The sequence below is a fragment of the Pseudochaenichthys georgianus genome, chromosome 13 (assembly GCF_902827115.2).
Source record: "Pseudochaenichthys georgianus chromosome 13, fPseGeo1.2, whole genome shotgun sequence".
Classification (NCBI taxonomy): domain Eukaryota; kingdom Metazoa; phylum Chordata; class Actinopteri; order Perciformes; family Channichthyidae; genus Pseudochaenichthys; species Pseudochaenichthys georgianus.
In genome coordinates, this window is record NC_047515.1 from 36,113,961 (window position 1) to 36,141,484 (window position 27,524).

Sequence of the window (27,524 nt, forward strand, 5' to 3'; positions counted from 1 at the left end):
AGAAAACTGAGTCAACAACAGAACAGAGAAAGTGGTTTTGAGGAGATACACAAAGATTACATTCAATGACCTGGTGGTATTCTGTCATCAGGGCTCAAGATTCATGCACAAGACGTTTATTTTATTCAAAGCAGATTAGTTATTTGTCGCAGCTGTGTACTTACATATACACATACTATGGTATTGGTGTTTATTTATGCCCTAAAACTCCTGAAAATCCATGTCTAAATAACCCAAACACCTCCTCTAATGTATACGATTTCTCCTTTTGTAATCTAGAGACGGGCAGGATACAGCATTTCTAATATCTGCTGGTGCGGAAAATGCCAAGTGTTAAGGAGAATAAATTCTAACGCCGTGTACAATGTGGTGGAAATTATATTCAAACGTGATTGATCTGTTTTTCCTGAACCGTTGCAGGCAATGATTTAGCATCATTGCTTTTCCCAAAGACAGAGTCATGCGATTTTAAAATAAACAACAATCAGTCATATTTCACTCTTTCAAATGGCACCATCATGTGTGCTGCTTCATGCAGCCGTTCACTCTTACTTTAGCTGATGAATCTATTCATTCAATCATTCCCATTTAGCTGATTCATTTACCTATTCACCGCAGACGTCAAATAAAACTGGTAGGATGCCGGCTTCCAGGATGCACTTCACTTCACTGCTTTGCCTTTAATTAGAGCATGATAACATGTTTTTAACCTCTATCTTTCTCTGCCTCATGTTCCTGTGAAAGGCTCATAAATAAATTGAGGAAGAACATCCACTTTTGAACTCACTGGGCATCAAAGTACAAGAAGACAAGTGATGTGCGTACAGTCATGTGGAGCAGGAGACGACTGGAAGTGGTCTCGAATGGTCCTCCTTCGCCTTTATGAAAAAAAACATAACATAAACTGTCTTATGGTGGTTTAACGGATGACTTCATTTGTCCTTTAGATCAATCAACCTGCCCGTGTTTAATGACGTATGTGGATACATTAAAGAAGGAAGAAACAGAGTAGTCTTAGTAGGGTCTTTATACCTGTTGTCTCTAAACTACATGACACTGCTGTATGTTTAAAGAGAGGCTATAATAATGAACATTGACCTGCAGTGCATTTATTTTATTAGCTTGAGAAAGAGCTGACACTTTGAATGTTCCTATGGAGGTGCTGCATGGTACAGAAGGGAAAGAGCTTTACTGACCAATAAACAAACATCAGATTTGGATCAATAAGCCGAGTGGCCGCCTTGAGACACTCTCCATAAATCTCCAAAGGGCTGCCCTCACCCTCATTAAATTATAAAGAATCCACGAGCCGTGAAACACTAACGCTGAAGCATGCTAAAAATAGGCCTAAACAAAAGAGGGTTTTTTTTTCCGCTTACTATCCATATTGTTACTTAAGAATCCTTTTAACTACCCGCCTCTCTCATCCCCTGAGGTCAGTAAAGAGAGATGGCCGACTCCAGGCAGCGCGGCGTACCCGCATGTGTTTGCAGGTTGTCGTCCGTGCATCAACAAAACACTAACACTTCCCTGTGATGTCATGATGAGGGAGATACAGCTGTTCTGGCGGATGGGAACACTCTCCTTGAGGCGAGGATGTCTGAGGTGCGTCTTGTTGCTCCAATTTAGATTGTGAATCCACTTAAAGTACATAAGTCAGGAGTGCTCCCAGCTCAAATGCAAGCTGTCTTGGGCCTGGAAGACTTTTAAAAAATCATGGACTTTGCACTTAGGAGGATTACATTTTCATGCGGTTAAAAAGGAAGAAGAATAAAACGCACGGGGAGTCCCAACAGCGTCACCTCCAACAGGGGCAGCCCACACAGCAGATGATATTTATTCTTAAACAATATCGTTATTTCTCCTCATGTCTCGTAATACATTTCACAACTTGTCATATGTTTTCCCTGCAAAATGGGTGTGTGGAGATTGCTGTGTTCATGGCGATGTGAAACTAATCAGGGAGAAAGACAGTTTCCACACTAGTGAGTCTTTCAAGGCCCCGTGGTATAAATATCAACCATCTGTGAGGCCATCTGCATTGGGGTGCTATATCATGCAACCAGGGCCAAGCCACCAGACAAAGACAGGTTTCCTCCAAGGCACTTTCTACACTGCTTGGGAGACAAGTAACCTATCGCAGAATCACTGATATCAACAATGGACCTGCCACATATATTATGCAGAGTTGACATCCCTATAATGCACAAGTAAAGTCATCTTTAAAGGAGCAGTTGTGATAACCTCAGCGGTATATTCTACCCTGGCTCCATATCTCATCTTTCTGTCGAAAAAGCCCGTCTTAAGGGGGGAAATTGAACATAGATGTAATTTATGTTTGCTTTCAGGTGTGTTTTCGATCAAGTGTTTTTATCTGAATTTAGATTACAGTAGGGCTGCGGTGATAGCAGAGGGGAAATGTCTGATGAAACCAACCATCCATCATAGTTTGACAGCTGATATTGCAGCAGTTACGAATGTTTTCGTTCTTTACTTCACTGTGTTGCAGGTGACTTCTATGAATACCGACTCCTGCATAGACGAGAGACCATGACCTTTTATATTCAGCTGGAAATACAGAGGTAAACAGAGCAACACAAGCTAAGAAAAAACACGCAAAAAGACAAAATACCCGCCCACACAAGACGGAAGACAACAAGTCTTTTCTTATCTGCCTCATGCAACATCTGGAAGCATGTATTTGTTGTGCCCTCTGTGTCTCTTCATGTCTGTGTGTTTCTTTGTGTCTGCACTGAGAAATAGAGAGAAAGAGTGTGTGTCTACTTGTGCATGTGAGATGTTGTTTGGAGCTATGTAGTTATTGGAACGGAAAGGAATGGAGGAAGGCTGGTGCTGAAGAGCAGACCACTCGAGGGGGAAAGGGAGAGCGGGAGAGAGCAGAGGGGCCACTGGCGAGTAAAAACCCTTTAGTTCTCATTCATAACACTCCGTTCGATGTCTCACTATGGGATGCGCCTCAACGCGTATGCAAACAGAAGCATCAATCTCATTACGCCAATCCTGATTGGCTGGTGATCTTGACGTCAACGTCAGGGAATCCACCCACCCTTTAAGTAGCTTGCGCCACGACGCATGCGTCATTCAAACACCTCTTCTCACTTCAGAGCACATCTCGTTTTATCAGTAACCGGGCTAGCTTAACGGTCCACAGACTGAACCCAAGCTAACATTCGGTCGACGGGTGCTTGCCGGTTACTTTTTTGCTTTGCAAGAAGACTGAACAATATTAACACACCAATTAATATTGTAATCTGCCTCGCCGTTTCTTTCTGTCAAAATAACGGTAAGGTTTGATTTTTTTCTTCAAGCTAGTAACATACCTGTCGCTAGTTTGTTCTTCCCTCCACACCGACACCACGGTAACGAGGACGTTCTCTTTTCTCTCTCACACCAGAGGAGACAGAGATAAAAAAGGTATTAACACACCAGTTAATATTCTTTAAAGAATAAAATCTACAACGTCGCTTTTTTCCTTTCGGACTAACGGCAAGGTTCGATTTTTTTCTCAGTAACGTACCTGTTACTAGCGTTTCCACTCCACTCCGACACCCCGGCGAACGAAGATGGACCCTTCTCTCCCTCACACCAGAGGAGTCAGGGACTCGGAGGCTCGGCTATGCGGCTGCGGGTTTAAGATCTCAGGCACAGACTCACACCAGGTCTGCTCGTCCTGCCTCGGGCTGGAACACGCCCGGGAGGCTATCGATAACCCCGGCTCGTGCTGGCATTGTATCCGCTTCACCATGAAGAGCCTCCGCCGATGGTTAGCACGCCAAGCTAGCTTGTCGGGACGGGACCCCCTCATGTCCGCTGATTCGCCGGCCGGCAATCAAGACATGGTGGCGTCCGCCACAGAGATTGAGCCCCGCGCTGTGTTAGACTGGGGCTCAACAACAGCGACAGCCGCTGAACCGGAGCCCCACGCCGTGTCAGGCTGGGACCCGGTGGCAGCAAGAGCCGCGAGAGCGGAGCCCCGCGCTGTGTCAAGCTGGGGCTCCCAACTGGACCTCAACATGGTTCTACCCGCGGAGGATGTCCTGGAGTTGGACTATATGGAGGACGAAGAGGATACCTCTGATTTCCTCCTGTCCGACTCGGATGAGGATGACATCTTCGTTTCATCGACTCAGGCTGCAAAGCCGGGAGCGATGTCCACTCTCCCGGGCGAAAGCACACCAGCTTCACCCGTCCTAAGTATGGACTTGCAGGCCGTGTGTCAACGCGCTGCGTCCAGGCTGGACATCCCATGGCCTGAAGTGGCCAAGGAGACCTCCAGATCTCGCTACGAGGGGAAGAACTTGCCCCAAGCAGCGAGGATGAAGAGGCAGCTCCTTCCAGTCTTTCCGGAGATGCTGGACGAGGTGTCGGTCTCCTGGAGAGACCGCCCTTTTAGCAGCAAGGCCCCAATCCAGGGTGCCTCCTCCCTGGACTGTGACGGTATGGAGAGGCTCGGCCTGCTCCGCATGCCGCCCATGGAACCGCTGGTGGCAGCCCACCTCCAACCGAGGCTGGCTTCGACACCGAGCAGGAACCCCATGCTACCGGCAAAGGCAGACCGGTTCCAGTCAGCGATGACCGAACGGGCCTATAAAGCCGCAGCTTTGTCCGCCAGGGCACTCAACGTCTCCTCGCTGCTGACCGCCTACCAGGCGGAGCTCTCCGTGTGGGACGAGATCGCAGCGATCACGGACATTTGCCTCGGTGTGCAGCGCTGTGCAGTCCAAGCCACGGGCAAAGCACTGGGAATTATGGTGGTACAGGAGAGAGCCAGATGGCTCAACCTGACGAACCTTCCAGACCGGGAAAAAGAGGATGTTCTGGACATGCCTATTGTTCCCGAGGGCATATTTGGCTCCGCTCTAGCTTCGATGCAGCTGAGATGCGAATCAAAAAGGAAGGGAGACGAGGCTCTCCAGCTCTGTCTCCCCCGAAGGGTCCAGCCGCCACCTTCAATGGTCCCGCGGCAGGCCTTCACTTAAGCTGCCTCACGTCCTGCCCGGTTCAAGATACCGAAGCAGTAGAGACCACAGCCCGTCCCGGGTCCCCAGCCCAGGCACGAGGTGAGGGGGAGCTGGCCAAGAAAATCTCCAGTTCCGGCAGCTGCCGCTCAGGCGCAGCAGACCCAGGTTTTCAGCCACCAGGCGAGGAAGAAGGAGCGGGCGGCCTGACAACCTCCTCTCCTCGATGAAGGAGCTGGAAGTTCCCTGTCCCCCAGCTCCAGAGCACGTTCCAGTGTTAGATGCTCATGTGTTTTCGGGGTGCCACCATGCCCCTATCTTCCCGGCGCCTCGAGTGATGCCAGAACGTCATCCTCAAGTTCGCGCCATCAGGGAAATGGACTTAACATCAAAGACAGCAAGTTCCGCTGCCTGTTCAAGTCACACAAACACATGTCATCATTGTTGTTTCAAAATAAATCATTTTCCACTGTCGTTTCCAGGCTTGAAGCCAAGGGCGCGTCAATAAAAATGAAAATAAAAACAATAAACAGTCTGTCGTCTGCCCCTCTTTTGAGAGCGGCTACGGCCTCTCTCAAAAGGCAGACAATAGACGGGATTGTGAAGGCACCACCGCCATGCGCATGCACAGTGTCGGCCGGGGTTGTCAACCTGGGGTACCACCGTGTTCAGACACTAGAGGGCCCCATAACACAACAAATAAAGACACTGAGGGCAGATGACAGAGCTGTGACATCTCCGCTCGCTTTGAGAAGCGAAAAGTGGAGGATGCTCACAGATTCTGCTTGGGTTTTCAAGACAGTAACACGGGGCTACAGGCTCCAATTCGCTGTCACCCCCCCTCACTTCTCGGGCATTCTGTATTCACAGGCCCGGGGAGAGTCGGCCCATATTCTGGAGCAAGAGATTTTCTCGCTACTAGAAAAGAAGGCAATATTGATAATACCCGCCGAACAGAGTCAGAGCGGCTTTTATTCCAAGTATTTCCTCGTTCCCAAACGGGGAGGGAATGGAATTCGGCCTATACTAGATTTGAGAGCTCTGAACAAATATCTCAAAAGATACAAATTCAGAATGCTCACTCACACATCTCTGTTGCGTCTCGTGTGCCAAAACGACTGGTTCACATCAGTCGACCTGAAAGATGCGTATTTCCACATCCCAGTATATTACTGTGAGGTATCTAATATTACTTTGTAAGGGTAAAACCCCCAGCTCGGTTCAATATACCAAATCCAGTGAACAGAGATAACAGTACTCGAGTTTTCAATTTAGCTTGCTGCAAGGAGAATCGGCGAGCGACCTGCAAATGTCCACTCTCAACCAACTCCGCTCGCCTTCTCTCAGTGCAGTCCTTTTATTTTCAACAATACAGTAACATGACAATCATGTGGTGATGACCAACACCAATATTTGTTAGTGTGTATCTTGTGACTCTCAGTCATGTGCATTTGTGTGTGTGTGTATGTGTGCTCCTGAACAGACTGTTCTCTGTTCCTCCCTTCCTGACTAAGAATCTTCTTGAACACTTTATGAAAACACATTTATGAGAACACATTATGAAAACACATTTATCCTTCAATAAACTCTAACAATTACCCACACAGGAAATATCTGAGGTTCGCCTTTCAGGGTGTCTGTTACGAGTACAGAGTACTGCCCTTCGGTCTGTCGCTCAGCCCGCGAGTGTTTGTACGGGGTACGGAAGCCGCGATAGCCCCGTTAAGACAACAGGGTATTCGCCTGGCAACTTATCTGGACGATTGGCTCCTTCTCGCACAGTCGGAGCAAGAGGCTATTACGCAGACGAATGTCCTCGTAAAACACCTGCTCGACCTGGGTTTCGTAATAAACACAGAATAGAGCATGTTGTCCCCAGCCCAGACTCTACTCTTCCCCGCGCGTCATGGTGCACGGAGAGTGATGGTCACTATGAAATGCGTAATGGCACTGCGCCACTGGCTACACCCGACTTTTCTAGTACGGGGCGTGCCTATGGGTTCTGTCCTATCGCGGAAGGTGGTCACCACAGAAGCATGTCTGACGGGCTGGGGGGGTATATACGAAGGTCGACCTGTGAGGGGTCTCTGGAGCAGAGACCTCCAACGGTCACACATAAATTATCTGGAGCTTTTAGCGGTGTTCCTCACCCTGAAACGCTTCCTGCCTTTTCTCAGAGGACATCACGTCCTCGTGAGGACAAACAACACAACCACAATATCGTATATAAACCGCCAAGGGGGTTTGTGTTCTCTCCAGTTACACATGCTGGCACGCAAACTGATCTTATGGAGCTGCGGACGTCTCCTCTCTCTGAGAGCGACGCACGTACCAGGAGTGATGACCCTCGGGGCGGATCTGCTGTCCAGAGGTGCACCACTATATGCAGACTGGACTCTACATCCAATAATTGTGAGTCAGCTGTGGGTGCGTTATTCAAAATTCTTCCCTTTTCACATCGTCTTTTTTTCACATTCATTTGTCTCCACCCCCCAGTGAGGTTTTACCACCACTCTGCCATACCTAGTGGTAGGGCCGTGTGTGTGTGTACGGACAGGTGTGTGCCCCTTGGGAGTCTGTGTTGGTGACTCAGGGCGTTCTGGAGAACCCAGTGTAGGCTCACCTGGTTGGGGTGGTGTGCTGGGTGTTGGAGTGTGAGGTGTGTGTGGTACAGTCTCTGGAAAAGGGACAAGATGGTGTCTGTTCCGCCTGATGGTGCCTGAAGGCCCGTCCACTATGTAGGAACGTGGAGCTGAGTGCGACGAAACCACTGTGCCTTGAGACTTTGTATCTGTAATCCACACTGGCTGACCTGGTGTGAGCTGACTTAGATCTCTCACACGGTGCCTTTTGTTGAAATGTGCAGTGTCCTTCACCCTCCTCTCCCTTTCTTTAGCTGCCACAACAGTGCTGTCTGGAAGCTCTGGGGTGAGTAGAGAGGGATGCTGGGGCACTGGAGTGCGCAGTCTCCTGCCCATGAGGAGCTGGGCAGGACTGTAGCCATTAGCAAGTGGTGTAGCTCTATAGGCCAACAGAGCCAGATACGGATCCTTAGCTTTCTTTAGCAGCTGTTTCACAGTCTGAACGTGACGTTCCGCCTCCCCGTTACTCTGAGCGAACCTAGGGCTACTAGTGACATGTTTGAACCCGTATAGGCTACTGCAAAGTCCTTGAACTGTTGACTGGAGTACTGGGGACCATTGTCACAAAAAAAATTCTCTGGGACCCCATGTCTAGAGAATATTGATTTGAGATGCACAATAACATCCTGAGATCGTGTGGGAGTTAGTTTGGCAATCTCTACATACCTAGAGTAGTAGTCCACTACTAGTAGGTAGTTATCCTGGTTGAGTGTGAATAAATCAGAACCTACTTTTTGCCATGGTCTCTCTGGGAGCTCACTGGACATTAATGGCTCCACAGGATTGCCACGCTCTTTGATGCATGTTTTGCAATTTCTCACCAGCTCGTTTAGTTGGCCGCTCAAGCCAGGCCACCATACCGTCTCTCTGGCCCGCTCTCTGCACCTGGTCACCCCCTGATGTCCCTCGTGTAGTGCATCGAGGACAGTGTTGCGCATCGCTGTGGGAATGACTAGTCTGGAGCCCATGAGCAGGAGTCCATTATGTACAGTAAGTACAGCTCTATCAGGCCAGTAAGCTTTAACTGGACCTGTGAGCTGGCTGCGGTCAGGCCATCCTCTCTGACAGTGTGACATGACCTCCGAGCAAACACTGTCTTCCTGCAGTCGCTCTCTCAGTTGTGCCATGTATGTTGAGCTGGCAGGCATGCTATTGATGATTTCATCCACATAGATGTTTGTGTCTTCCATTAAGTCGTTGTCTGTCAGTTTTGAACTTGAGTTTTGACTGACAGGTGAGCGTGAGAGAGTGTCGGCTATAAACAGCTCTTTGCCAGGTGTGTGTGAGATTGTGTAACTGTACCTCATGAGTCTGAGTCGAAACCGCTGGATCCTGGGAGGAAGCTCAGTTAGTGACTGGTGACCTAGCAGGCTGACAAGTGGCTTGTGGTCAGTTTCCATGGCAAAATGTCTCCCACTTAGGAAGTCTCGCACCCCCATGTCAATCCTAGCGCCTCCTTCTCCACCTGGGCGTACCTCTGTTCTGTCTCTGTCATAGAGCGCGATGCGTACGCGACTGGTTTCCACTGCTCTCCCTCCTTCTGTAGGTGACCGCACCCAGTCCGTAGGAAGAGGTATCCGCAGACAGTTTCAGCTCTTTGTTGGGGTCGTAAAGTGTCAGCACTGGAGGTGATGTGAGATCATTTTTCAGCTGGTCAAACGCTTTCTGTTGTGCACAGCCCCAGACCCACTGATACTTCTTTGAGAGAAGGTCTCTCAGTGGCTTGTCCTTTTCGGCTAGACCTGGAATGTCTTTTCCCAGCTGGTTTAACATTCCCAGGAAACTGCGAACCTCTCCTGTGTTGGACGGCTCTCTCATGGACATGACAGCCTTTACCTTGTCTGGGTCTGGCTGCACGCCGTCAGCTGACAGAATATGACCTAGGAACTTGACTTCACGTTTGCTGAGCTCACACTTCTCCATGTTTAGTGTGACCCCGGCGTCTTGGAGCTTGTTGAGGACAGTGTGTAGTCTGATGTCGTGCTGCTGTTGATCTCTCCCCCAGATGAGGACATCATCCATGTGACATACAACCCCCTGCAGCCCGTCGATAATCATTGACATGCGCCGCTGAAAATGTTCTGGGGCTGACGCTATGCCGAAGGGCAGTCTGTTAAAGTAAAAGCGCCCAAAGGGAGTTATGAACGTTGTGTACAGTGACGACTCGGGGGACAATGGAATCTAACTTGCTGAAGATCTGGGCTCCTGCCAGAGATCCAATTGTCTGCTCAACTGAAGGCAATATGTATTTCTCTCTGCGAACTGCTTCGTTGAGGCGGGTGAGGTCGACACAGATGCGCACTGAGCCAGTCTTTGTAGGCACCGGAACCATGCCCGAACACCAGTCGGTCAGCTCTTCAACTCTGGAGATGACCCCAATGTCCTTTTTTGAGCTCCTCTTTCACTTTGTTGAGTAGAGGGATGGGGACCCGTCTAGGTGTGGCCATGGAATAGGGAATAGCGTCTGGCCTGAGTTTAATAGTGTATGGCTGCTGCATCATACCTAAACCTTGACACAACTTTGGGTAGGACTCTTCCATCTCTGACTTCTCTATGCTGTCTGCTCTGTAGACTAGTTTAAGCTTTACACTTGCTGGTCTGCTTAACAAGGCTACGTTTAAGTCATTGACAACGTAAACATCCTCCTGTATCACCTGCTCTCCTTTGCATAGTGACTCTCTGTATCTGCCTAAAACAGATAGAAGCATGCGACCTGGGCCAAATAGTGGTCTGTCAGGCTTAGCTAACTGTGTGTTGCTCTCAGCAATGGCATAGTAGGTCTGGGCTGGAATAACTGAGACATCAGCTCCTGTGTCTATCTTAAACCTGACCTTATGGTCCCTTATGGTCAAATCAGCATACCATGGGTCTAAACCTGCATCTACTGAGCCTAGGAACAAGGGAGTGTCATCATCATCATAGCAACGTTCTGTTTCTACAGCATGTACTGCTTTGGTAGATTTACATAGTCTACTGTAATGACCTCTCTTTCCACATGCATGACATGCCACCTCTCTGGCTCGGCACTGTGCATTTGCATGACCAGGGGACTTTCCTCATCTGTAGCATGACTGGCGATCAGATGATGGCTGTGGTTTTGTTGATGGGTCCATTGGTTGATGAGGGGACTTTGGGGTGAATGGGTTTTGTCTTCTGCCTTTTGTTACTGCATCAATGTCCATTCTACCCCCTCCTCTGAGGTCTGTTTGCTGCCTTTTAATCACTTCGGACTGTCTGGCCATATTGACTGCTTTTTCGAGCGTCAAATCCTTGTCTAACTGCATCCTCTCAGCTAGACTGGTGTCTCTCAACTCCACTACGAGCCGGTCTCTTATTAACTCGTCGCGGAGTGCTCCGTATTTGCAGTTTTCTGCTAGGGCATACAATGCAGTAATGAAAGCGTCTACAGCCTCGTTTGGTTGCTGCACTCTCTGATTGAATCTTGCCCTCTCATATATCACATTCTTTCTAGGCACAAAGTACGTTTCAAGTGTGGCTTTTACCGAAGTGTACTGCTGTCTCTGTGCGTCGGATAAATCATGACCCCGTAGGATGTCGTCTGCTTCATCCCCCATGCTGTAGATCAGCGTGTTCACCTGGTTAGCTTCTGTGCTAAGATGGAGGTTGCTGGCCAGTCTAAATCTCTCGAACCTGCGTATCCATCGCTCCCAGTCCTGAAGCTTTGCAAAGTCGAATGCTTCAGGTGGTTGGATGGTGAACGTAGCGCTCGGAGGAGCGTTAGCATTAGCCTGTAGCTGGGGAGGTTGTGGAGGCTGTGCAGCCGGTGTGGCTGCAGCTCCGTCGTCGTCTAACATCTCGCCACTTGCAGACGTTAACTTTCCACAACTCTCTTTCCAACTTCAACCTAGCTCTTTACCGCTGCCCACGTTCTGACACCATGTCGTGGTAAGCGTAAAGTAATACAGATGGTTTAGAGCATGGTGGTTACTTTATTCAGGCTTGTACTTTCCATGTCATTTCGTAGTAGCATCACCAGTCGTGTCCCCATCCGGTCTCATACATCCTGTTAGCTCTATCACAATAAAAGCATAACAGCTAACACCACAGCCGTGGCAGCTCCCACTACGCAGGGACATACTGTCTCAGGCGGGGGGGGGCGATCTTTCACCCACGCCCAGAGCGCTGGGCACTATGGGCCTGGCCCGTGAGTGGTACAATCTGAATACAGTGGGGCTCCCTCAGAAGGTGATAAACACTATTCAGAGTGCGAGAGCTTCCTCCACCAGGTCTCTCTATGACTGTAAGTGGAGGGTGTTTGAGGAGTGGTGCCTTCAAGAAGGACACATCTCTTTTCAATGTCCTGTCGGGGTGAGTTTATCATTTCTACAGGACTTAATTAATAAACACAGAGCTTTCTCTACGATCAAAGTGTACCTGGCTGCATGCCATGTGGGCTTTGAGGGTAAGACGGCTAGCCAACATCCTTTGGTCTGCCGTTTTATGAAAGGGGCTCGCAGGCTCCTCCCTGTCTCCAGGTCGCTGGTGCCCTTATGGGACCTGGCAGTGGTTTTAGATGGGCTCACTCAACCTCCATTTGAACCCCTGGAAGAAGCTGACATGAAACACCTGTCACTGAAGACAGTGCTGTTACTGGCTCTGGCATCTGCCAAGCGAGTCAGTGACATTCATGCGCTCTCTGTACATCCTTCATGCACTCAGTTTGCCCCGGGGCAAACGAGAGTGTTGCTGAAGCCCAACCCTGCCTTTATACCTAAGGTGGTTGGTTCATGTACCCCAATTGACATTGTGGCATTTCCTCCGCCGCTGTGTTCCTCTGAGGAACAGCGGCAGAATTTGCTGTGTCCAGTCCGTGCTTTACGCACCTATATGGCCAGGTCAAAAGAGTTTCGTTGTAATGACCAACTCTTTATATCCTGGGCTAACCCTCATAAGGGCAAGCCCGTTACCAGGCAACGGCTCTCCCACTGGATTGTGGAAGCGATTGCTCTGGTTTATACGAGTCAGGGTTTGCAGGCACCAACGGGCCTGCGTGCTCATTCTACTCGTGAACTGGCTACATCCTGGGCTTTGTTCAAGGGTGTTTCCATCCAGGACATTTGTGCAGCAGCGAGCTGGTCCTCACCGCTCACTTTTGTCCGCTTTTACAGGCTAGATGTCTCTGCTCCAAGTGTGGCCCACGCAGTGCTGGGCCCCGTGTTGAGACTACCTGTTAAGTTCTGGTTGTTTTGGTGATTTTCGAGATAAGCATGTCTAGCAATACGGGAGTTTCAATATCCCATAGTGAGACATCGAACGGAGTGTTATGAATGAGAACTATAGGTTACTTACGTAACCCCAGTGTTCAGAGTAACATGTAGTGAGATGTCTCACCAGACGGCCCTTCTTGCTAAGGCGAAGCGAGAAGAGGTGCTTATTTTGAATGACGCTGCGTCGTAGCGCAAGCTACTTAAAGGGTGGGTGGATTCCCTGACGTTGACGTCAAGATCACCAGCCAATCAGGATTGGCGTAATGAGATTGATGCTTCTGTTTGCATACGCGTTGAGGCGCATCCCATAGTGAGACTACTTCATGTTACTGGGGTTACGTAAGTAACCTATAGTTATTTCTGCAGATCGTTGAGACACAGAAGGGGAGGGGACTAATCTGTCTCAAGGCCTGAGAGCCAGCAGCAGCACCCCCCCCCCCCCCCCCCCCCTTCACTGTTTAAATAAATCATTTGGTATACTAATTTAAATGTGACAATATCACATAATGCCCAAGGTTGCTTGTTTTGTACAAACAATCGTCTAAAAACTCAAGATATTAACTTTAGGATCAAAAGGATTGCAAAATCTGCCAATATTGACATTTTGACATATTAAATTTTGGGGCATATGTGCATAAAATATTAATTAAATGATGAATCAATTAAAAGAAAAGTATATCATAATATCTGCTCAACCTTTAGAAGTACAAAGTTCCTTTTTCAAATGTGCATTATTGCAATATGTTGAAGCAGTACTTCAACTCCTCTAGATTGAAAAATACCTTAATATTACCCTTACCATTGTAGTTATGGCAACCTTTAGGATAGAATAGTCCCAAAGACCCCTAACCCTGTGCAGATCTATATTATAGGACTAGTATTACAAGCTTTTCATTAAAGGCCACATTAATTCCATTTAGTCTTGCTCGTGTCTACAACACCTAACAAGAGTAAATTGTAGTTATATGGCTAAATCAAAGATAAAATAGTCCCAAGGACCCCCTAACCCTGCAGATCTATTTTATAGGACTAGTATTACAAGTTTACGATTGAAAGCCAAATTAATTCAATTTATATCCAATCCTGCTCGTGTCTGAACACCTAACAAGAGGAAATCCTCTCAATAAGCCTTTTAGTGTCTGATGCAGGGTGCCCGGGCTGTGTAAGAGAACTTCAGACTCTAGAGGTCTCCATCCTTCAGCATCCCCTCATCATCCACCTATTTTCACCCTCCTCCTCCTCCTCCTCCTCCTCCTCCTCCTCCTCCTCCTCCTCCTCCTCCTCTCTGGCATTTTGTGTAGCGGAGGAGGAGAGGAGAGAGACTGTGAGGAGGACCCTGAGACAACACGTCCCACACCCGAGCCAGACAGCCAGGGAACTTTGATTTGACGCCAAGTGTATAGCCAGCGATGAAGATGACGATGAAGAGCGCGAGCCACGTTTCTTGTTCTTGGGAGGTTTAGATATGTCGGGTGTGCGCAACATATGATGCCCTTGGACTCATGTGCTCAATGAAGATTAATTTATCTCTGATTTCGCTCCTTTATTCGCTGCTGGTGCCGCGTACCCGCACTTCGGTCAGCCGAAGGAAGGCAGTCTGAGCGCATTGTTTCCAGCTCCGTTGTAAATGGGATTTCCAGCCGTGATGTCTGCAATATTTCGCTCTTTGTTTCTGGGTAAGTCACTTCCCATTCCTTAAAAACAAAGAGCATGCATTTGTTTAAACAGTGGAGCGTCTGACAATCACCACTGTCGGTATGAAGACTGATAGATCCTTCGTTATTATATTAGCGATGATTTTAAGATATGTTCTATTTCTGACACATCTGGCAAATGTTTTCAGCCCCGATCTGGAATGATGTCAGAATATATATTTTGGTAGAGTCACCCTGCGCATATGTTAAGACATTGTATGTATGCGTATGAAATCGGTAACGCACAAGTCAACCTTGGCTGATCTACTTAGGGAAAAGAGGGGCAATTAAGGGAGATAAAAGTTCTCCTGACCCCTCCCTGTAAATCTCCTATCCTGATTTATTGACCCTTTTTGTCAATCTGTGCACTCACATTTTTCAAAAATAAAAAGGTGTGCTGCATAAGAACAATGCCTTCTTACTATTTTTTGACATGAGTAAAAAAATCCTTAGAAGCCTACACACTCAACATAGAGCAACGACTAAGACCACGCAAGGGTATTTTCCATACGCTGTTTCTTATTGTTTAACTCGATTTTAAGTGTCTTTAATATGAATGTTGAGGATGAAAAAAATCCTTTGATTTTCAGTTGTATACAGACAATTGAAATGGTGTGTTTCTTATGGTTATAAATTAAACTTTCTTTTTCCATCTGTGTGTATTTATGCCACCACTGCCACTGCTAAAACACTTTTTAAACAAAAGACTTTGTACCGTGTTACTGTAATGTAACTGAGAGAATTAACAAGTCCAGAGCAAAATTAGTTATTGTTTAATTCCACTACGACTTCACTGGCTGGCAGTCAATGTAGCACTGTGAGACAGTGTGTACAAATGACTTCTTGTAAAAGGTTTCACACTTCTAAAGCTGTCTCATCACCTGCAGTGAAATTCCCCCAGCTGGGTGCCACTGGGAATAAAAGAGCGTTTTCCCATGGGAATGTTCACAGTCTGAAATGACTATGAATAAGGGTGCATGGTGTGAAAAAGTTTGGAGTTCAAGTATGAATGGTTGAAAGTGGCTGGATGAGTGATAATGCACCAGTGCGCTGGCGGCTGGTCTGCTTTGGTTTGAGTCCAGAAGTCGTGCTGTAGTCTGCGTGAAGCTCGCTGTTTGTGGAGCTGCAGCCTGGAGAGAAATCAAAACAATAATTTGTGTTTCCTTTTTTTATTCCGTTACATATGGAGTTATGTGCTTATGCTGGCTGTGGACTGTGCTGTGTGATTGTGAATGTATAAGGCGTTATTACCCCTCATTATTCAGTTACTTGCGTATCGCGGTGACCTCTCGGGAGATTGCCCTGCCCCTTGCACAATGCATTCTGGGAAAGGTTCCAGTTCCCAGGTGACCCCTGAATAAGATAAGTGGGAAAGAAAATGCAGTAGGGGATGGAGATATTATGTGGACCTGCATACATGCTGACTTGGTAATGCCTACATCGGTGGACCAGTGTGTCCACAGTGTGTGTTCAGTGTGTGTTCAGTGAGGGCCACTGATCCTCCTCGTTAACTAAAGGAGCTGACTCGGCAGTGGAAAGCTGCATACTAACAGGCTTTTTGGTCATCAGCCTGTTGTGTTAGATAATGATTTAAGCTATACATATTTAAAGAGCATTTAATGATGACGAGAAAAACACAACCAATTCATACTTTACCTATAGCAACACCAAGGTGAACACATTACACATGCAATTCTTTAATTCCTTATTAGGAACAATAATGGTGCACTTTTCTTAAAATAACCATCACGCTGTGATTAGATTATGACTTGTTGTTGCCATGGTGAGGAATTTCCTTCTTCCCCTATCATGTCACAAGATATGACTTTATAAAACAATTTGTGCAGCTGAATATGATACTGTGCGGCTGAATGTCCAGTAACCTGTGTCATGTGTCTCTCGTGCACGAGCAGGATAACTGCCAGTCAGCCAAAAGAGCATTTTCCCCTGAGTAGAGAGATGTGTAGCTGCGCCACACTGAAGGACATTTTCTCAAAGTTATAGCCTATATTTATTCAAGATCAACATCGAGGCCATGTAAAGAGAGGAAGTGGCAGTTTTATTATCAAAGAATCAATAGTCATTAATACGGGCTCATTTCCTTTTTTTATTTGGCTTTGGCCTCACAAGTCCTGAGACATCCTCTAATTTAATATCTGTAGGAGATGTAATATCCACTGTTCACATTACAGATAAGTAGCACAATTAATTGCCACGGAGAGTTCCTCAGCTCCCTTCTCTAAAACTGCCGATGGAAAGTAAGAAACGGCACAAAGAAAAAAAAAAGTGGGGTAGATTCAGCGAGATAAAGAAGACTCGTGATGGATTGGCTCTCTGTCCTTGTGCCAGGATTAAATTATTCTATATGAGCGAATTTAAAAATCACTGTCAAAGAAGAAATAACAGTGAGAGTCTCTTGACAGAAATGTAATTGTAAAGAATGAGCAGCTTTTATGGGAGACCCAAACCTCTGCACCCTTTGTTGAGTCTTGTGTTAAATCTATGAGACAATGCAGTGTGAGTGGCATGTGGGGCGTCAGCGTGTGTGTGCGTTGTGTCTACATGCATGCATACACGTGTACAACAATGGAGATTCCTGTGCACGCCTGCTAGTGTTAGATGTAGATAAGCAGAGCGGTGGCTCCAAACAGAAATGCTGTCCCCGTTCTATATTTAGCATGTCTGCCGGGGTAGCAGAGGATCTCTGAAATGTGAAGATGACAGGAGCCTCCTGAGCCAGAGGTTATGAAGTGACATCTTGATGGGTTTGCGCCTGAATCACACACCCAGCCAGAAACTTCTGACATTCCCACAAACCCAGAGACATTTCCATTCTTGACGTCTAGTTACCATACATTAAGTCTTCGTTTTGATCTTCTTTTCGAAGCGCATTATTCTTCAGCGTTATCGTGTGGCATCCCCTATGTACATACTGGGCTTTGAGCATGTTTTTTTTCGAGAGCATGTGATGAGTTTCGCACATTTCCCCGTGCAAAGCATTTGTCACTTCGGTGTGGAGTCTTGCACAGAGCCTTTAAATTACTCCTATTGGCTGGTAGAATTAAAATACAGGAGTTTTTTTACGAACATAATGCAAACGTATCAACACGTTCAGCCCATGTTCCAACACAGGCGAAGCAAAAGCACCACAATACATATATGCACCAAGGGATCAGCATCCAGTAGATATTCCATTCAAGCTGCAGGATGTACAGTGAAGATGCCACTTGTGAGGGAAGAATAGAGAAATAGCTGGCATTGCATCGCTTCAGATAGATAAATGACTTCCCTTCCACACCTACAATGTCAGCTACTTGACATGCAGAACAAAGTGTAAACAGATTTCCGTCAAGAGAGGATTTTATTGCTCAAAGCAAAAGTGGCAAATCTGAATGGCTCAGCAAGGACAGAGCGCTGTGGAATGCAAAACCTGCACCAGGGGTGATTGAAGAGGCCTGCCGATGAGCACAGAGGTCTTGGCGCCCTCAAAACAATTGACCCATATCATTAACAAACACTGATTTGCCTTCCAAGCGCTTTCCCCCTGATGTGTACGGCCTTTGAATGACAGCGTGCTTCCCTGAATAACAAACCATCCTCTTTTTGTACCTGAGGGATTCTTCATGTTCCATTGATTTTAAGGCTTTTAGTCTTTCTTTTCTGTCGCAGCAAGCTAGATGCCATGCTGAGTGTTTGGAGGTGTAAGTGTGCCTGCTTTGTACTGTAAGTGCTACTTGAGGGGGCTAAGCTTGTTGATTTTTATAGACATACGAGGTAAAAAAAAAATGTTGGTGGAATGAATTCTTGATTTCATCTGCTGTCTGTTAAATATGTCTTCCTCTTGTTTCTTTATCGTTCTCCTGGTGTTTCTGCCACACCCATATCCAAGCTGTCCACGCATGGGCCTTTCGGGCACTTGCATCTTGTAAAACAGTCGACACATGCCTAGACAGAGCCGGGTTTGTGTAGAGTTTCTGACCAAATAACCCTCCCCCTGTTCATCCTTTCGCTTGGAAAATTGATGCCAGATTATTTTGGAACGTTTGAACAGGAACTGCCTATTTCACTTTGCTGCTAATCTTTGACAGATGTTCGGGAGAGGCTCACATTCACATTAACTGGAGCCACATGCACAGTATACAAAGGACACTAGTACACTGCAGAACACACAGCCCTTAAAGACAAAGACATTTAGTGCAAAAAATAGAAATAACGACTATCTGCTGTTCTAAAGGTTAACAATGAGGTCATTGTAAGCGATTGATCAGAATTTAACATTAAGTCAGAAGGATTACTAAAACCTGAAGAATGAAAGCGCTATTGTTACATACAACATCTATCTTTCAATTTTGATAATCAATTCATGATTGAAGTCATTTATTAAGCAGAAAGGTCTGAAATGTGAGGATTTGTTATTTGTTGCTGATTGTATATCATTTTAGTTAAATTATTAGGGGTCTGAACGACTTGTATCTAATTTAAGTTATTTTGAGTAAGTTGTTAAATTTCAGCTGATCAGCATAAACAAACACATAGTGAAGCATGTAGGCTAATTTTGATTGACAAGACAAAGCCAATATGAACCATTGGATAATATGACCCTTGACCTCTTGAATCACTTGACCCCACTGCCTCTGGATCTCTGACCAACTGACCTAAGCAGAAATTGAATCAGGTAATGCCATTAACATGGATAAGTGAAAAGATGTGGCATATGGCATTGTGAATAATGCATATGACCATGAATGCCCCAATCCATTATACATCATATTAAATCGTGTAAAAAGCAGGTACATTAAGACCAACTGAATGGGAAGCCCTTGGTCATGACATTGAAACCTTGGGCCCATTGTTCCGTGTATTACTCTCCAGCAATGGCTATTTCCTCCAAAAGCAAATATTTCTGCCTTATTTGCAGTTTGAAAGTCAATGGAGCGAGTGCAATTACAGCCTTCTATTTTCTTGTCAAGTGATTTGCTGCTTGTGTGCATACATATGTGAATCAAGGTCTATGATTGTTTTATGTGAGCAGTGAGGAGATCAAAGAATGAACAAAACGGCGAGATAAACGCTGATGCTGTCTGCGAGGTGGAGCATGGAATTATTTCCCATTGATTCACCCTCACTGAGGTCTGTCCTGATATGAATTCTTCCCAGCTATTGACATTGCTGGAATTGGAATTCCATCTATCACCAATCGAGTGCTGCTCGGCTAGAAACAGCAGAGGTGATCAAAATGCATTCGTCTTACAGAAAACATTTCAATAGATTTTTGTTTTATCGGTGGCGGGGGCTGCGATGCTATCATGCCTGTGCTCTCAGCCCTGCTTTCAAATGCTCTCTGCCTTAGTGAAAACTAGCGGCGCGGAATAAAGCCGGCATGCTTGTCTTCTCTAAGCAGAACATGCTCTTGATCTATGTTCTCCGTCTCCGTCACCAGGTATATCTCGGTTTTCTCTGCAGCTGCTCGATCTAACCGTGAAAGAAAAATAAACAGCTCAAGAACCAAAATCCCCATTTCTGAGGTGTCTTGCACTTTCAAGCAGCTGAGCATAGCGCTTACATCAATGACACAAAGGGTGGAACAGCAAACTCTTGATAAAGCGTTTGCACCCGCCGAGCAGCACAGGTGTGACATTGCTTGCCGTGTATTTAAAGATTTTCTCTGCCACCTGGACGCCTGTTTACAAAAATTGACCAAGTCGGCAGCCATTGATCGATCAGCCTGATGTTTTTACTGCTGGGCTAACGTTTGCTTGACATTTTCCATGAGGGACATATTGTCAACACCGCAGTAAACTGTTACTGGTTGCTTTAATTGGTCATGGGGTGCAGCTGTCAGACCCCGACCTGTGCGCTGCTTTATCCCACACTGGGATTATTGATTATCATGTCCAAATATCAACTTGGACATTCAAACTGCATCATACCGCGGCGCTGAGGAAGATACGGTAAAATAACACAGCTCTCAGCCTGTCTGCAACCACTTCCCATACATTGTAGAAAAATAAGGATTTTTCATACACATTGAAGGAATTTCTGAAATGCACATTTATTTGATTTATTCCAGTGAGGTGCCGATGCACAAAACATCACTATTCCTTCCACTCCATATGGCGCTCGGCTGTAACTCAATCCGCCAAATTGATTGCAGATTAATAAAAGCAACTTGCGATGCACCAAACAATGTATTTGTTTTGCTTTTCCAATAAGGAGCTGACTGGATGAACGGGAGCAAATGTTCCACGTCGCTCTGTTTAGACGCCCGCTGTTCCTTTCAATTTGAAACAGGTTATTAGCGCAGCCAGCAGGACACTCCATTAGGTGTTTTGAACCCGCGAGCTCCATTGTCTCACTCCATTTCCTCTTTTGCTTGCCAGCCTTCCCGAAAGCGTTCATGGCTTTAATCACTAGAGGCCCTTCTGCCCTTTTAAACATTTATCTTCAGCCGCTTTTGGTCGTCACCGAGCAGCCTGGAAAGACTTGAAGATGGATGGTGTTTGGAAGGAAGGGAATTCAGTGGCCATTGATTATATCGGTGGAAGACAAAGTGGTCACCTGCACAAGACCTGAACGCCATCTGGAGGATCCTCTCCTCTCCTCTCTTAGTGAGATAGCTGGAGTCAGGACTCGGCCATCTGTCCAATTTAAATCTATACTCGGTGCGATGAAGGATTTTATTTTAGTTGGAGACTAAAAAATCAATTGTATGGTTGACCTTTAAAGATTCAAAGATATGCAATTCTGCTCTTTATATGGATGACATCCCTGCTCATCAAAAACCTACCTCATGTAAATGCCATTCACTGTAAAATGCAATAACTATGTATTTGGTTTCCATTCTTATCTGTAGCAATGGATGTTGTGTGATAAATGGTTTAATTAGCCAACCACAATGCCATCCATTTGGTCCTTACAGCAAAAACATTGTAAACGGAATATCATTGATCAAGTACTAGGTTCTCCACAAATTGTGTATATAATGCAGCTGATTGTACAACACCTCCCCCCTCACTTTTTCATATTAAAAACCTGTAAGCCCTTTATCGGGTCAAAGGTCGAGGAGCTTTTTTCTGTAAGAGATATCGTTGTCCTCCCACTTCCCCCCCCCCCCCCTTTCCCGGCAATGTGGTTGAGAACAGATGTTTCCACCACCTCTGTTTTTTCCGACTCGTTAGACTTGACTTGTTGATGAAATGGAGCCTTAACGCTGCCCATGCAGATGTGTAGCTGTAATTTTTTCGTTTGTTGTGCTCATCATAATGTGCCCAGAAGTAAGGGTGGTCCACAGCCGGAGGTATCTCTAGTTACATTTATATATCCGATGCTTATTTATTGTGCTTTGAGAACATGTACTAATTGTCTCCTTCAGCAGAGGGGCAGCACTAGCTTTGCATCCACATTGTGACAGTGATGTAGAGAGGGTGATTTTAAAAATGAATTATGTTACAATTACTAATTACCCCTTAAAGATGTAATCAGTAAATATCACATCATTAAAAGAACCTGACCTGATTCCTTTTCGTTACTTTTGGATTACCTCAATATCAAATATGCATATCAATAAGATAACAACAGAACAATACAACCTCAACAAAGAAGAAACCTAGAGAATGTGTATAAAAGATTACAATTTAAAATGTGTCCCTTCTGCCATTGTATAACTCTATTCAAGCCCTTTCTTTGGATCAACAATGAAAGTGCACAACACAACGTAACGGTACAATGTTTATGTAATTTAACATTGTACTCCTGCAAGTAATCCATAGTGTGTGTGTGTGTGTGTGTGTGTGTGTGTGTGTGTGTGTGTGTGTGTGTGTGTGTGTGTGTGTGTGTGTGTGTGTGTGTGTGTGTGTGTGTGTGTGTGTGTGTGTGTGTGTGTGTGTGTGTGTGTGTGTGTGTGTGTGTGTGTGTGTGTGTGTGTGTGTGTGTGTGCGCGAGTGCGTGCGTGCGTGCGCTTATTACTGCAACCAAACACTCACACTGTACACAAGCCTATTCTGCAGTTGTTGTTGTTGTTGTTGTTGTTGTTGTTTATATGGTTGTGTACGACAGTAGCCTAATGGAGTGTACCACAGAGACTAGCAAAATGACACCAACAACTTTCCAATCATAACTCGCTGCTCATTTAGAGATAATAGCTGCATGTTTCCTCCATTTGTTTCAGTCATCTCCTCTACTTTATTTTTATTGCACACTTGTTTAGCTTGGCCCGGCATGCAGTTCGTCAGCGCCCTATTACTGATCCCCACATCTCAAGTGAAGAGACAGACGGACTTTGCTGAGATGCTTGTCGTGGTGTGGTCTTGCTTTCCAAGCTGTCACATTGTCAGTGAAATGGTCTTATTGTGGCTGCTGGTTGACAGCGGTTATGCTTTTGAAGTGTGATGGGGCAGTTGTGAGTTTCTCCCAAAAATGATTAAACATGAGGGTTCTTTGGAGCATCTTCTCTCAGCAGCTGACATATTTCTCTTTCTGTGTGTCTTTCTTCAAGAGGGGAATCAAGAGTGTTAGCATTTGTCTTGATTTTCTGTCTGGAGTCCAAAGACGCTGTCGAGGAGGAAACAGCAGAGTTTGCAAATTCAAGCTCTTAAAATAATTAAAGTTGGCATGATGACTCTGCTTCTTGGATCTGTCCAAGCTTAAAAAGAAGACAGCTTTTGGAGTTACCACACAGCAGCAGCGGGCTGTGTTATACACCAAGAAATGAGCAATAATGAAGGTTAAAATGTGCAGTGTGCAGATAGGATGAAATAGTATGCACACTGCTGTCACTGTGGAGTGAAAGCAGCTTCTGGCCACTGGCCCATCATGCTAGAAAACAAACATGTTTCCATTTAGGAGAAGGAGAGGCTGTTTACTCTATTAACCTTTCCTCTCGGTTGCACTCTTGACATTGAACAATGTGGAAGAGGCCGACTCCTCGACGGCCTTTTTGCTAATGAGGCAATTAAGTCTATCCTGCACTGGCTTTGCAAGGGGCAAAGAGAGCAAGGCAAGTCATCTGCTGTCTCGGCAAGCACCAAGCATCTTAGCCATGCTGCAGTCAGAATGCATAACAAGCCCCTGCTTTGTTGTGTGGCCGCCCAGGCGTTGTGGTCCTCTCATGTCAGTGCAACCTTTAGCAGTGCTCTGGATCACAGGCGGCATCACGCCGTATTTATCTATGTGCACTGAATCGCAGCAAATGGACATGGATGAAAAACAGTGAATTGAAACGATGTTTGTGCTCCACTTGTAAGCTTTGGTGAAGCCATGGTGGGCGGCATCTGTGCACCCCAGCGACAACTGCTTGCACATCATTTTGGTAAACACAGCGGCACATAGAGCCCTGTTTAGGGATGAAGTGGGGGACTATTGCTTTTTACTCGCTGCATTACTCCATTCATTTCAGAATAAACACTGTCTGGACTCATTTGTTAATGCCTCACGGCACATTTCAGACATTTTAGTAACAGAACAAAGGAGGAAAGCGTTATATTCTGAAAAAATAATCAATTTCTGTGTGGCCCATTTGACGTAACCAGGAATCTACCAGGTTTCCTTATTGAGTTATTCATGCTTCTAAAATAACTCTTGCTGGTAGACAGACTGAGAGGATGTTGGGCCCGTAAGGCCCGGACACACCAATCTGACAACAAAGAACTGACACAGACGGACCCCGACTGTTGCGTCGCCTCGCGTCTCTGCGTCTTGGCCATGTGTCGCACTGGAACACACCGCAAAGACTTCAGCCGACGGCCAAGTTGCACATACGAACTGCGCATGCGTGAGTGGCAATACCTCTCCTTACCAGCGGGCGGCGGTAGTGTGTATTCGTCATTCAAAAGAGGCTACAACCGGAAGACAGACTGCGTGATAACCGAGAGAAGAAGAACAGACTGCGTGATAACCGAGAGAAGAAGAACAGACTGCGTGATAACCGAGAGAAGAAGAACAGACTGCGTGATAACCGAGAGAAGAAGAACAGACTGCGTGATAACCGAGAGAAGAAGAACAGACTTCGTGATAACCGAGAGAAGAAGAACAGACTGCGTGATAACCGAGAGAAGAAGAACAGACTGCGTGATAACCGAGAGAAGAAGAACAGACTGCGTGATAACCGAGAGAAGAAGAACAGACTGCGTGATAACCGAGAGAAGAAGAACAGACTGTGTGATAACCGAGAGAAGAAGAACAGACTGCGTGATATAAACAAACAACAAATAGCGTGTGCGTTCCATTTTCACTCTACAGCGAGAAGCTCACAGGTTTTTCCCGAACCTGTCGAGAGCTGGAGTTAAATGAAATCTCAGATTTGCCTTCTTAATAGTTTGTTTGGGTCCCTCACTTCCGTTTTGCTTCTCATGCACTGATTCGCTAGCTGAACAGCCAATCAGAGTGATTTATTTCGCCGATTGCCTTTGGCCGACTGCCGAAAAGGCGTCGGGTCGGCTGAAAAGACCTGACGGCGCGGGACACACCAATCCGAGTAGGGCGTGTCGGCCTGACGCCCACCACCGCCGATAATCGGGTTGGTGTGTCCGTACCTTTAAAGGCCAGCGGTGCACACTTTAGGTTGACTGTAAAGTACGGTGGTGAGTGGAGTGTGGCTGTCGCTCTGATTCTCAACTCCTATACGAAAAGCAAGGTGATGCCTCTCTTCATCACCTATATGCTGATAGCTACAAAGAACAAGATATGAATATACAATCATAGGGACGCATAGATGATTGAGTGGCTGTCAATGTGTGTGTTCATGTCTGATTTTATCATCAGATTTCGCCTCTGACACATGAATGAGGGAAAGCGCGGAATTTCCTCAAGAGCTTTCCAGGATACCGTTGATTGCCGTGCTGTGCACACATTAGAAAACACACACTTGTTACCCAATGAAGTGACTGCAATTAGCATGTGTCCTACCTCTTAGCCTAGTGGCTGGCTGCGGTGAGAAGCTGCTGTGTCCTACAAAAGGGCCCAGCATTAGGGCCTAAGTTAATGTATTTAAGGGATGCACAATTCTAACGAGCGATAACGGATGGCTTACGGCTGCTCAGAAGGGATTAGAGGACATCGTTGTCTGTCTTAAAGCTCAGGCTTAAACATCATACTCCTTTTTCCCCCCTCCTCCGTCTCTTCTCCCTGGTAATGAATCGCCGGTGTTTCCTGACACAAGGCAGGAAAAAGAACGTCTCACTCGGCGGGGAATAAAGACGGCTGCTCATTAGCTGTGGAACGGTATAGCGAACCAGAAAGTGGAGATGTCAGGACAGATTTGCTTGAAATCAATGCCTGTCTTCGGAAGCTTCCTGTGCAGTATGTGGCTTATCAGAAGAGATTCATAGCGTATGTGTGCAGCCTTAAAAGCAAACAGACATGTATACATTATAGCGTGTTTAAGTAAAAAGGAACAAAGTGGGCACTATAGCTTCCTTTACACACTGTCTGCTTTAACATATCTGCTTTAGCCATTTGAGCAGATCAATACGGAGAGATTTCCTACCTCGGTGTGAGACACGGATGCCTCCAAAGTGGCAGGATTGGAGAATGACAGAGCTGATGGTTTTCAGTTACAGGACACTAAGATGCATAGTGGCAAGGACGCAGGGGAAAGTGCACAGTTCGCAATGGTCTGCAGCGACCACCGAGCATGTGTGGTCGCCGCCGGCTTGAATTACTGACACCGGACACCACAGGTTACATTGCTTTACTGCAAGATATACTAAATAACACAGGAAGCACTTTTCTTTAACTCAAACCAGACTTAATCGTTTTGCTCCGCATATTTGAGAAAAAGCTTTTCACATGGCGTTTCACTGACAAAGGACTTTTCCATTCGATATTCGGCTCACATTGTGGCGGCAGAACAAGACAATCAAAGCCTCCTGTGTTGCATTTGAACTAATGTGTTAGAGTCACAGTGTAATACATGCTGTTGCAGCTCTGGACATATGATATGACTAATCTGTGGTGTATACCAGTGCTGTCCTTTAGCTCAGGCTATCAGTGAAGACAGATAGACTATAGTGATGTCAATACTGTCCGCTGCTCCTGCAAAGTGTTTTAAAGAGACGATTTCATTGGCATGCAAGTTAGTACCCTTGTGTCGACTGTTAGCTGTACCATGCGTGGTTCGTCAGCGAAATAACAAAGCGACAGCGGCAGCACATTTTTGATCACCATTCACTTTGAATGGGGTGACGTCACTTTTCGCCGAACTGCGTCGTGGGAAGCGACGTGGAGCGTTGCTGGCGCGGCTCGCTGCAAAAGTTGAGCAATGTTCAACTTTTGACGCCTCGGCAGAAGCGTCAGCCAATCGAATCATATGCCAGTACAAGCTCGAGCCAATCAAACCGCTGCTTGTGTGTCAGGGGCGGGAGATTCATGTGATTGGTTGTTGGTGGAGTTTCAGACACGCCCGCCGGCAAGCGTCGACGCACGCCGCCGTGTGGACGGGCCGTTAATGAAAGTTATCGTGTTGCACGGAGGTTTTCTCGCGAGCCAGTTAGAGCACCGGCCATTCTGACATCTCCTTCATTTCCTCTTGCTTCACTTCTCCATTGTCTACGTCTAACTGCATATATAATCACCTTCGCCAAATGATCTCATGAAATAGAGAGTGGTGGTTATAGGCGGGGGGAGGACAGACATTCAGCCCCCCGCCTGTACAGTGGGCGGACATTTTGAGGTGTTATTGCACACATTATCGTCGGCATGCAACTCAGCGACAGCAGAACATAGGATTTGAAAGCCTTTGTTATTTTACAAATTGATTTTTTTTTGGTTACTTCACCTGTAGTTTGACTTAAAGCCCCAGCATTGTATTCCATAGTAGAGCTAAACACATTGTGCCGGCCCCAGATGTGCTGGGTATTGCCATTGTTTGCCTACATAGCATGGGAATGCAATGGAAGTATGAATGATGTTGCACTTGAGTGACCAGCAGGGTCATTAATCCTAATATTTAGGCTGTAGCCGCCATCCCCTCCCAGCCGTGGATGG

General features: G+C 46.3%; 1 protein-coding gene across 1 annotated transcript in view; it reads left to right on the top strand.

Moving 5' to 3' along the window:
* Window positions 1-14,164: 14,164 nt before the first annotated feature.
* clmpb (CXADR like membrane protein b) overlaps window positions 14,165-27,524 on the top strand; it is a 77,604-nt gene continuing 64,244 nt past the window's right edge. The window contains exon 1 of the mRNA XM_071205214.1: window positions 14,165-14,525. Within this exon, the coding sequence (XP_071061315.1) occupies window positions 14,477-14,525 (49 nt within the window). The 5' untranslated portion in view covers window positions 14,165-14,476. The remainder of the gene's footprint in view (window positions 14,526-27,524) is intronic.